At 33.9% G+C, this 12,965-nt stretch overlaps 1 protein-coding gene across 3 annotated transcripts in view; it reads right to left on the bottom strand.

Moving 5' to 3' along the window:
* Nucleotides 1–12,965, bottom strand: part of CFAP96 (cilia and flagella associated protein 96) — a 16,000-nt gene continuing 3,035 nt past the window's right edge. For 2 of the 3 annotated variants that reach the window (XM_044760467.2, XM_014839530.3), the window contains exons 4-8: nucleotides 10,909–11,046; nucleotides 10,725–10,800; nucleotides 6,611–6,790; nucleotides 3,324–3,493; nucleotides 8–1,478 (exon numbers count right to left, since the gene is read on the bottom strand). In XM_044760467.2, the coding sequence (XP_044616402.2) occupies nucleotides 1,430–1,478; nucleotides 3,324–3,493; nucleotides 6,611–6,790; nucleotides 10,725–10,800; nucleotides 10,909–11,046 (613 nt within the window). In that variant the 3' untranslated portion in view covers nucleotides 8–1,429. Of the gene's footprint in view, nucleotides 1,479–3,323; nucleotides 3,494–6,610; nucleotides 6,791–10,724; nucleotides 10,801–10,908; nucleotides 11,047–12,965 lie in introns of all 3 variants that reach the window. The other variant, XM_014839529.3, reaches the window with a different exon arrangement.

A 12,965-nucleotide genomic window follows, 5' to 3' on the forward strand; every position in this document is an offset into this window, starting at 1 on the left:
CAGGCAAGAAAATTAAAAATATATATATTTGACAATAGTAAAAGTTCTCTGTACCATTTGCAATCCCTTTAAAAGCCAGATGTATATCTAGATTTACATAGTTTCCCCCATTGAAAAAAAAATGAGGCCAAAAGAAGGGTACTGCAGCCTCTAAACATTCTGATTTCAGCTCTGAGAAGCCTAGAAAAACAGACGGATAAGTACTAAGAAAGCTCATGGAGGGGCCGGCCCTGTGGCCGAGTGGTTAAGTTCGCACGCTCCACTTCGGTGGCCCAGGGCTTCACTGGTTGGGATCCTGGGTGTGGACATGGCTGAGGCAGTGTCCCACATAGCACAACCAGAAGGACCTACAAGTAGAATATACAACTATGTACTGGGGGGCTTTGGGGAGAAGAGAAAAACAAAAAGACTGGCAACAGATGTTAGCCCAGGTGCCAATCATTAAAAAAAGAAAGAAAGAAAGCACCAAGGATCAAAAATAACTTCCCTAATAAATTATGTTAATATTGTAAATTTCCCTTTTTAAATGCCACCAGTACGCCCACCTGACTGAAAGAGGACTATGGACAGAGACTTCACTATGAATTACAGTAATGGATTTAAATCATATCTTTTAAGAACTGATATTTTTAAAGTGGTAGGGCAAGTGAAGAAGAGAGAACTTGGGTACAAGAGGGTAAGACCGACGGACGTGCTCCAGGAGAGGCAGCTACAGAGGAGCATGAGAGGACCCCAGAGACAAACTGCATCCGCCTTGAAACTGGAATCTTTTAGAAGATGCTGAACTAAAAGTGCATTCCCCATTCTCCCTTCCCCCCAACTCATCCTGGGGCTGCCACTGGCTGATGTGCCATTTTACAGAGGCCATAAATAGAAGGCAGGATACCACATAAGCTGAGACATTTGCCTCACTAATGTGTGGCTACATGAATCTACGCAGCACGAATGGATCCAAATTTATCTTGGATGTTAAGAATGCTTTAACAGGCTATGACACTTGGATAGCTCTCAATCCAATTTTCAAATACTTGCAAGAAGAAACAGCAAGTTAAGAATTTGCTGTGCACTTTCTACCCTTTTAGCCCCCAGCTCCACCCCTGTTCTCCAGCCCTGCACTTTTGAACATTAGGAGTAAAAGCTTTCTAACAAGAGAATACACTTCAAGATTTTATAAAATTTCTAAACATTGTATTCTTCTCAGAAACACAGATCTAAATGGAGATCAAATCATATGTTAAATTATTAACAAATTCTATTTATTCATTAAGTAACAGTACTGAAACAAGAAAGAGTATTATAGTTGCAGGCTTAACTTTCTTTTGATGCTTGAGCTATCTGGTCCACAACATCTTGTATTTTTTCAAATAATCAGCACTTGATAACGAATGACTGAGAGTCAGGCTCTAGCAAGCTATGTGTCTTCCAGATGCTAATAGGACTGTACTGAAGCAGTCTTGTAGTTCTTCATATTTAGTGCCCTAAAATTGGAAAATAAATGCACATTTAATTTTATAGGTACAGGTAATACATCTGCACATTCTTGTAAAAATGTTTTGCAATAAAAAACTAACAATTAAAAACCAAATTTTCTCACCAAATTAAAAAGCTTTACTTTATACACGGCAGATATATTTTCAAAATGTAATTGAAGAAGGAAAAATTGGTTTATAGGACCAAATTTAAATACTACCATCCAGGGAAGTTCATTAGTTTTAAAATTAGGGTAAAAGAAGCTGAAACTTGATTTAGGATAATATTTGTGGTAATGTGAAAAGAAAGAGACTTCAATAAACTCAAAATTACTAAACAAAAGATAAAACTTCTGATTTTTCAAAAAAGCAATCAGTTACTCTTTTCTTTTCTCTGCTCCAAACACATATGCTGGGCAGTACAGGACTTTCTCAGGTCTGTTCTCTGGATAGAAAAGAACACACAGAAAGCCTGAAGGCACCACCCGCCAAAAAAAATTCCATCTATTTGAGGTCGAGGGTGGTGAGGAAAATTCTAATTTTACTGCCCATTCTGTTATATGTATAGATACACTTGGGCACAGTACTGACAGGTGGCTTGCCAAAGGATGAAAGGTCAAAGGACATGGAAAAAAGGCTCCACATCTTGCTGTTTCCAGTCCAATACTCTAGCAACTGCCCACACATAATATTATTCCTGTAGACAACAGTAAATTACATAAATAATGAAGGGCAATCTTACTTCTGTGATATAATAATAATGTTGGTATTATAATCACTGTCCACAAGTGATAAAGATGTACTACTGATTTTATAAAAGAAAAGAACGTGAATTTGGTGTCCTTTACCTAACCCACTGTATGATCACACCGAAGTTAGAAATATGTAAATTAGTTTAATTGGCATTAAAACTTTTTCAATGAATAGATAGAAAGGTAATCAAATAAATTCTACTTATTTACAGTCTTTCGCGCACACATGCAAAAAGAATGATGGAGTGTCCTTCTCTAATTTACATCCTGACCTCTTAAGAACTTCATTTCAACTTAGAGAGTGCTCAAAAACTGGGTAAAATTGAACTTTTAAGGGGCTGGCCCCGTGGCCGAGTGGTTAAGTTCGCGCACTCCGCAGCAGGCGGCCCAGTGTTTCGTTGGTTCGAATCCTGGGCGCGGACATGGCACTGTTCATCAGACCATGCTGAGGCAGCGTCCCACATGCCACAACTAGAAGGACCCACAACGAAGAATACACAACTATGTACCGGGGGGCTTTGGGGAGAAAAAGGAAAAAATAAAATCTTTAAAAAAAAAAAAATTGAACTTTTAAAATACCTTAATAATATACTTTTCTTCAAAGTATTATCAAGTGATGTGAATAGTGTTTTTAATTAACCAAAATATTTCCTGTTTTCATAGAAGATTATTTCAAAGTGAAGGATAGAAATCTTAACGTGTCATTAGGATTCCTCACAATTACTGAGAGTCTGGAGCCCACACAGACATAATCATTTAACAAGGGTCAAAAACTCCCTTTGAGAAACAGACAATGTTAACACGTACTGCTAATTGAACTATAAATATCTAAATAATCTCAAACAACTCATAATACGGTGCTTAAAAAATTATGGACAGAACAGTTCGGTACAGTTAAATTAAGCTTTTTCAATTGGGAATTTCAGAAGCTGGAAAAGAACTTCTACAGTGGAAAGCAGAAATACAGATGGAGCTGAGATTTCTAAAGTCACCCACATTTGTCATTTCTAAAAGTATGTACAAATAAAAGATTATGTCGAAGAAATCTAAAAGTTGAGAACAATTTTTCATGGTATATGGGCTAAATGTAACATATTACTACCTTTTGACATTCAAAGTCATTATACTTTCAATCGGTCTGCTTTTTGGTCCGCCTGGTGGGTGGAAAATCTTAACATCTTTGCTGGAAATCTGGTTTGTCGATTTAACCATATAAGGGTCAGCAGAATGTGAAGGGTAAGGGTCAAATGTTCCTGCCTTCATTCCACCAGCCTATAAATAAAAATGAGACAATTTAATGTGGTTTTGTAAAATGCTTCCAACAAAATTAGATTTTGATGAAGTTCAGAAATATTTGTGTATTGTCTATAAAGTTAGTTTTACATTTAAAGAAAGTTGTCCATACTGTTTAATTCAAATACCAGCAAAGAGTATCCCTACCACCAATGTTACGGGGTCAGCACACTGTAATTCCAGAAGTTCTCTATTAAAATGCAAATGTTTATAGGAAGGTAATATTCTAGACTATTGCCAAGCATTAATATTTTAGTGAGAGTTTATCAGACCTGGTATTACCTAGTTAGACGGTGAGCCTATTACTGAGAGAATGAGACCTAGGGGTCACATATATTTTGATAGAGAAAGGAGTTAGGGCTCAGAACCAGAGGATGGAGAAGAGGCCAAGGGTGAAGTTTGTCCAACAGAGAGCCTGGCATAACATGAGTTTACTAAGCATCAGTCAGTGATGGTGAAGATACTGAAAAGAAGGAATAGCACAGAGAAAAAGATGAGAGGAAGATAGGATCTACTCTACTTTCAACTTTTCTTGTAGTCTATTAAAAGTAGTCAATTAAAATATTTTTTTTACATGTACACAAAATAGACAAATATTTGCTTTGACTTTTCAATTGATTTACCACGATTTTAATCTTTATATTATACATAGTCACCAAGAAAACTACAAAATCATAATAATCCATTTAATTAGGCATCCTTTCTCTTAGAGCATCTAAGCCAAACATACATGAAAATTTAATTCATTTGAAAGATATGGTTGTTAATTTTTCAAGTTTTCCAGATTGAGGACACATGAATTTTCTTGAAGAGCAACAAAGAATACGGAAACTGAAGCAAAGTAAAATAAATTCATTAATAAATGTAAAAACAAAATCGATGAATTAAAAACAGAAAAATACATATGATAAATAAACTAACCCATCAGATTATACCTTAAAAAATAAATAGATAAATCTATATTATAATTAAGAATGAGAATGGAGTGGAGAGAACCTATACATATATGGAACACCAAAAAACATAAAATAATATTTTTGTAAACCACCACGTTAATAAATTTGAAAACCTGAATGAAATGAAAAATTTTCAAAGGAAATATAAATGTCAAAATTGACTTAGAGATAGAAAACCTACAGAAAACAAATAGGCACCATGCAAGAAATTAAGCCCAGAACATTTCCTATGAGAATTCTTTCAAGCCTTCAAGAAACAAGTATTTCTGGTGCTATTTAAACTGTTACAGATCATTAAAAAAGGAGGAAATCTCCCTGATTATTTGAAGATGCTAGTATCTATTTACACCAAAATAGAACAAAGCATACAACAACAAAAAAAGTATAGACCAGTCACACTTAAAATTATTGCAAGAAATTGGAAAGAAGGGAGCAAAATTATTTGCAGATAATCATATATCCGAAAACCCAAACAGAAACAACAGAACACCCATTAGAACATAAGAAAGTTTAATGAAGTGGCCAGTTATTTTAAAAAATCAAATGTTTTTATAAAGACAAATTATGTGAGGGGAAATATATAGGGGAAAAAACTACTGACCAGAGCCTTAAAATAAGTAGGAATAAATATAAGATATATAAACTTATGTGAAGTCAAATATAAAATTCTATAAGGGAAATAAAAATTTTATAAGTAGTTTACTTCTAGATCAGATCAGGAGATTCAAATTATGAATATGCTAATACATCCAAAAATCTAAAGATTTAACTTTACGACAACATACAAAAGGTCTTGTTTTTTGCCAGAACTTTACAAAATAATCCCAAAGTTCCAGAGAATAAATATGGGAGAACAGCCAATACAACACTTTTAAAGAATAACAAGAAGAGATTAGACCACCCAATATTAATAGTAATTAAAAGCCGTTTGGTACTGACAGAAATAAACAAACATTGGTCAAACAGAATGGAAATCCAGAAGAAAAAAAACCCTCAAAAATGGGAATTTTTATTTGATAAAGGTGACATTTCAAAGCAGTGGTGTTAAAAATTACTTTATCAGTGAGATTAGGAACAACTGGCTTTTTAAATAATGAGTTTTATTGAAGTTTAATTCACGTACAATAAACTGTACCCATTTAAAGTTTACAGCTCTATGAGTTCTGAAAGATGTTTATACCCTTGAACCACAACCACAATCAAGACACAGAACACATTCCCCCCAAAAAACTGCCCTAAAAAACAATCCTTATGGCAATTAAAATAAATAAATAAACAAAAAAATTAACTTTCCAAAATTAAAAAAAAAAATCCTCCTGCCCTAAAAACTGGATTTTGAAAAAGATAAAAGCTGAACCCTTACCTCACTCTTCATATCAAAATATATTTCAGATGAAGATGCAAAAGGATAAGACTAATAGAAGAAATCAAGAGTGTATATTTTTCTAATATGGGTGGTAAAGTCATTCTGAGAACGGCATCAAACTCAGCACAAAGGATTGATAAATCTGACTACATCAAATTATTAAGTTTCTGAATAGCACAAAATATTACAAGCAACGTCAAAGATGCAATAGATTAGAAAAATCATTTTCAAGACAAATGACAAAAGAACAATATCCTTAATATACAAAAAGATCTTACAAATCAATATGAAAAAGATAAATACCCTAATAGAAAATCCACAGGGGAAATGAACAGGCAATTCACAGAGGAAAAAATTAAGTATAAGCTAAGGTTTATAAACTATAAGAAGCATTTTAATTTATATTCACACCTAAATTTCAGCAGAGAAACATAGTTCATTTTAATCACCATTTCAAAAACTAAAAGATGGTCAGGCTTTTTATAGTTTTGAGAAAAACTGTCCCTAAGATCTAGAGGGGCACTTAGAAAATACGTTGTCAATTCAAATACATTCAAAGTGATTAGCAATCACTTCATTACAAGAGCTTCATTACTCCCCACTCTAGCCATGCTTTGTGACTTCTCATAATTTTGTAAAAATGCGTTTCATGATTCTTGGCGTGAATACAAATAGAAGTTTATTATTTCCATGGGTAATAAAATAATTTGACAGCAAGAGGCAACATTTCTTTATAATGCTTACCATTTCTTCATTCTACAATTTTTAACTTACCTTTTTTCCAGGAGAGCAGGGTTTAAAGGGGCTTGCAAGTACTTCTCTCTTCTCTGCTTTTTTAAGCGGCGGTAAAGGCTTCTCAGACAAATAAGGATTGGAATCAAAATATTCCCTTGGGTAAAGATTTAACTTGAAAGGTGTCCCTTTAAGTAAAGCATGGTGTTTTTCATTCTCTTTCTGCAAATTTAAGAGTTTGAAATTATAGAGCATAAATTACTCAAATTGGAAGTAACAGAGTCAAATCTTCTTTTAAATTTTAATATAAGCATGTAGGTTTTTAAATATACATTGCTGGGTTCACTTTTTTAAACATTCCTTTGTTATGGTCTGTTTTTATGAGACAAAAGATATGCTTGCTTATGAACAGGCACAACTATGATTGTTCATTTGGGATATAAATTTATTTGAAATATAGAGATCTATTATTATCTGAACACGTCTATATTAACTATCTGAGTGAGGTGATATAATTTGAAAAAGACTGGTCTCTAGTTCAAACCCTAACTCCTTCCTGCTTTTTAGCATTTCTTAGGGACTCTGGGAAATTTACTTACCCTTTTAGTGTCACATTTTCTTTAACTGTAAATGAGGATATCTCCCCTCCCCCACCCCTTAAATCTGTTGTAAAGATTAAAGGAGACCATGTGTACAAAGTACCTGGCATATGGTAGGCTCTCAATAAATGTCAGTTTTTACTTCCAAGAATAAGGAATACTTACTTTTTATACAATATATCATTCTTATATTACAACATTACTAACTACCTAGTATTCAAGCAAAACAGAAGTCATTTTTTCCCCTCCCATATTGCAATCTTCTCTATGGGACAACACTAAGTATAAAAATTGCTGTTGATAATGTAGAAAAAAATTTAAATTATGAGTTATCCATTCAAAAAGACATCTACAAAAATATTGATGCATTTTTTCACTTTTTAAAAATATGAAATCTGATATTTCATCATTCAACCAACAACTGAAAACGTCTGGTAAATGAAATTTAAATAGATAGTCAATGCAGGGAAGATACCTTTTCATTACGAAGAATGCTGTACTAACACTTTCAGAAACGTTCCCCCTTTTTGGATTTTTCTCTTGCTTTTGCTTGTCCTCTTCCTTCCTGCAGCCTATAGGAATTTCACGCCTTCTTGGTGATCTCCTCCCCCTCTTCCACACCACAATGGTACTGATAATTTAACTATTCCTTTATCCTTTGGGGCAGTGTTTCTCAAATTCTAATTTTCACAGAAATCACTTGATTATTTCATTTACAAATTATCAGGCTCCTTCCCTCCGAGATTTTTTATCTTATCGATCTGCTGTAAGGCCCATTAATCTGTGGTTTTAACAGTCACCCCGGGTGATTCAGAGGCAGGTTATCACAAGACAGTGCTTAAGGATCACCTCTTACTAGAGTATGGTCACCTTTTACTAAAACACTGTATTTGTTCTACCAACCCCTGTCCTAGAGTATTCAGTTGAGCAGTGATTGGCACATATATGTGAGGAAAGTATGCAAAGCCAAGAAAAGAAACCCCCAAAAAGATTAGAGGTAACAGTGTCCAGCTGTCACGGAGTGCTGATTCCAGAGCTGTGCTAGAAAACCTGATTCCCAGGATAAGGGGTTGAGGACACAGAAAAGACTGGTCTTCCTCAGTAGTGGGGAGTAATTAGCCCTGAATTGAGCATTGCTCCTGCCCCACCTACCAAACCTTAAAAGCAAGACATGAAAAAATCAAACCATTTCCAAATACTTTAACTGCATCTCACAACAAAGCCCAAGAATATTTATAAGGATACAAAAATATACAGCACTCAACAAGACAAAATTCACAATGCCTGACATCCAATCAAAAATTACCAGTAATGCAAAGAAGTAGGAAAATATGACCCATCCTGAGCGGAAAACTCCATTGTTCAAAATCAACCAAGAACTGACACAGCTGTTAGAATTAGCAGAGAAGGACATTAAAACAGTAATTAAACCATCTTCTATATGCTCATAAAGTTAAGTAGAGACACAGAAGATATAAAAAACACTCAAATCGAACTTCTAGAGAGCAAAACCACAGTGTGTGAGATTAAAAATACACAGGGTGACATTAAGAGCAGTTAGACATTGCAGAAGAATAGGGTGGTGACTTTGAAGATACAGCAATAGAAACTACTCAAAATGAAATACAGAAAAGGAAAAAAAAGAATGAAAAAAACGAAAGTGAACAGAGCATTGGTACATTATGGAACATTATCAAGGGACCCAAGGCACAAGTAATTGGAGTCTCTGAAGGAGAGGAGAAAGAGGGAGGCACAGAAAAAATATCTGAAGAAATAATAGCTGAAAATACTGCAAACTTGATGAAAACTATAAACCCACAGATCCAAGAAGTTTAATAAACCTCAAGCACAAGAAGCATGAGGAAAACAACACCAAGCCACATCAGAATCAAATTGCTCAGATGAGTGACAAAGAAAATCTTTAAAGTAGCCAGAGAAAAAGACAGTACATATAGAACAACAAAAACAAGCATGACAGCAGATTTCTTGTCAGAAACAAGTCAAGCAAATATACAGTGGAGTAATCTCTTTAAAATTCTAAAAGCAAAGATACATTTTTAAAAATTATTTTAAGAATTAATTCTAAGAAATCCAGGGACATAAACTTTCTGGCTCATGAATAAGAAGTTCTGAAAATAAGAACACAAGAGCTTTACTGTAAGGAGAGGAAAGTATCTTATAAAGTTTAGGATGAAAGACTAATTACTGAGCCATTGATAAAGTTGCCTTGTATGTACTTATATATTATTATTATCCCTACAGACGAAAAGTTGTTTATAAATAATTTTACATAAACTGAATATTCTATACATAGAAACAGAGATGCTGGGGCCGGCCCCGTGGCACAGCAGTTACGAGTGCACATTCCGCTTCGGCGGCTCAGGGTTCACCGGTTCAGATCCTGGGTGTGGACATGGCACTGCTTGGCAAGCCATGCTGTGGTAGGCATCCCACGTATAAAGTAGAGGAAGATGGGCACAGATGTTAGCTCAGGGCCAGTCTTCCTCAGCAAAAAGAGGAGGATTGGCGGCAGATGTTAGCTCAGGGCTAATCTTCCTCAAAAAAAAAAAGAGAAAGAAACAGAGATGCTTATTTTCAAATGACCAACATGTCTGCCCAATTTAATAGAAAACTTTTCCTGGCTTTGGACACACTCATTTGCAAAATTAGCCACTATCCTTTTACCTCACAGCCCTACTGCCACTTAAAACCACCATGGCAAAACTGTTGAAGACTGCATGCCTAAAAACACAAAAACGAAAAGAACTAGTAAAACGGTTGCCATTTAATTTCTGTCGCTTAAAGTCCAAACAAACTTGACTTTTCATTATCATCAGCTTTCTTTATGTTGATATTATTAAATTATGTTGATATTGTTCCAAAATTTATAATGGTTTCTCTATTCATTCACATGCAGGCATTCCCTATAAAGTGAATAGGTTTCATTATAAGTCAAATATTGTATAAAGTGAGTGTAAGAGGCATATGCTGGTACATTTCAGTTTTTATTTCTGCCATTTAATAAAGTGAGTAGTTTTTTCACAACCTTTTTCTCTCTCTTCTGTGGGTATTCATCCATTCTCCACTCTCCACTTTCTCCCTTCTCCCCATCACTCCTCCATTCCATTCACTCAGCATAGCGGCTTCTTGATCAGCCCAAAAGTACTACCACCTCCACTTTCTTAGGCAGAAGTTACTAGGGTGTGGTGGGAATGTGGCTAAGGGTGAGGATATGACTCTTTTACTTAAAATAGCACAAAGTTGACCGTGCCAAGTTAAGAGAAGTCTCATAGCTAGTTCAGAGAGATGTAAGATAGATGTGGTCAACTGCAGAGCAGATAAAAGTTCATCATAGGAAGAGCTGAGAAGATCTACAGCCTGATGTGGAAATCTAAGATGAAAAAGGTAAAATTATCACAATTCATAAACATCAGTCTGCCATTGCCCCAGTAATATAAGTAGATACAACAAAACAAAACATAATTAGACCACAAGTGAATTCTCTAAGTCAGCTAAATAAGAGAAAGGTTGAAAAATGTTAAAATACATTATTTTACCTTATAATTCAGTCTCGGTGCATCGTAGAAATCAGCAGAGTGTGAAAACTGTTTACCTATGGTAATATTCGCATAGCTAAGGAAGGAAAACAAGTAATGGTGACCTCAGGTTCTGAAACGTCAAATTTGATCTTATTTTTTTAAGTTCAAAACAAATTATATGAAAGTATTAAAAATATCTTACCCATATCCAGTTCCTTTCTTGCCTGGGCTTGTGTATAAATTCTTTCCAGGTACCACATATTTTTCCCGGGGTTTTGACTGTGCACTGAAGAATGGGACTGGACCTCCTATTGTCCCATAGTAGCTTCCTAATCCACATCTTAAATACAGTAGTAAAAGGAGCAGGTTAAAATGGCAAACTTCACGTTATATATATTTTGCCACAATTTATTAAAAATGATTGAAAAAGGAGCAAAACATATGCAATGGAATTGATTTGCTTAACTTTGACGAGAAAAGAAAAAACAATTTTTGTAAGTTTTTAATCTAACTTCCCCCAGTTTTCAAAGTCACAAACTTTGAGATAGTAAGTTTTTAATTTTTTATGCTTATTTTAAATCTTCCACATAACAAAACTTCATCATCTCTGTAAAGTTAGAATAGTTTCCATGAATTCAGTTAACTATAACAATAAGTAGACCCTTTTGTGGTTTTAGATGAATTTCTTGACACTTTATGGCAAGTTGGCTAATAAATGGCTGATTTCTTCTGACTATGCACTCACTAGAAACTATACTTTCAAAACACGTATGTAAAAGTATTGTTTCCACTGCTGATGGCAAAGTGTATCTCATGGAATTTTGGTGCCGATTTTCTTCTTTTGGGTTTATATTTATTTCTTCACTATCGAAAAATATTAATCAAATAGTTTTTCTACAATTTTAAATTTTTAAATTTTCCGAACCCACAATATATATTTCATCATTAAACTATTTATCATCTAGCACTTGTAACAAATGCTTCCTTTAAAATTTTCACGATAAAAAGGATGACTAATGTTAGTAAGTCATAGTCTCTAATTTCTAAGTTATCATTGAAGTAAATAAGATTTAGTAATCAGAAAATGGTCTACAAGACAAATGAAACCTTATTATTATCAAAATGACACTGTTTATACATTTGAATTAAAAATTTCAAAAACTAGAAACACATCAACATTGATTACTTTTTATTTCTGGCCTACAAATAAAGGTTCCATTAAGAGAAGACATTCATTTTCATTAATCGCTATTTATAAACATATGTCATAAATTCTAAAATACAGTAAGGAAATAAGGCAAGGACACAGCAGAGAAAAGGACAGTTATGCACAGGCATAATCTAACTAGAACGTGATTTTATGCAAGCATTAAGAATCAGTACATTTAGAATTTATTAAACGCCTACGGTTCCAAAATTTGGTGTCGAAGAAGTACCAATATGAGGGCTGGTTATTTATACCACCAATCTCTCTTTTTGGAAATGCTTTCTATATCCCACAAAATTAAAGATGTTTTTCACACATCTGTGAGCTTTAAAAAGAAAGAAAAACTACTCTAATTCTAAAACTGTTATTATTTCTTGGCTGACAAATGAATAAAAGCGTATTATAAACTAATGTATCAAGGCAACAATTCCCAATTATTACCATAAGAGGTCAAAGTTCATCAAGGGGGAGGAAACTCAAAAATAGGAAAAAGTTATTTAAAGGGTAAAATTCATACATTAGATGAAAAAGAAATGAAGTAGTGAATCAAAAATGCACATTTGAATTTAAATCAAAGAATAAAATGAAGAGGCCCAAGAAAAAGTAATAATAATAAATAATTCAAACCTATCCAAAGTGTGAAAAGGTTAAAAACTATTAAACTATAATAACAGATAAGAAACTCCCCACTCTTAATAAAAACTTAGCAATTTTGACTTAGAAGAATGCACCTTTACTGAGCTCAAGAAAATACCACAAATAAGCACAAAATTAGCCTTCGACCAATCCTCATCTATCATAAATTCTAAATTGAGTCAACGTTATTGAGCATGGCTTATAAAGCTCAGCTTTATAATATGATATAGACTATCCAGTTTTATTTGTTTAATGATTTAAAGGTAAGAAAAAAAAGAACCTTGAGGTGACAACTGTCACAACTAAAATATTGTTAAACCCCATGCGTGTATCTTCACAATGATTTTTAAATAACATATCTTTGATAAATTATCTTCTTTATCAAAAATAAGACTCCTAATTTTTTATTCATACTA

This window comes from Equus asinus, chromosome 27 (genome assembly GCF_041296235.1).
Source record: "Equus asinus isolate D_3611 breed Donkey chromosome 27, EquAss-T2T_v2, whole genome shotgun sequence".
Lineage (NCBI taxonomy): Eukaryota > Metazoa > Chordata > Mammalia > Perissodactyla > Equidae > Equus > Equus asinus.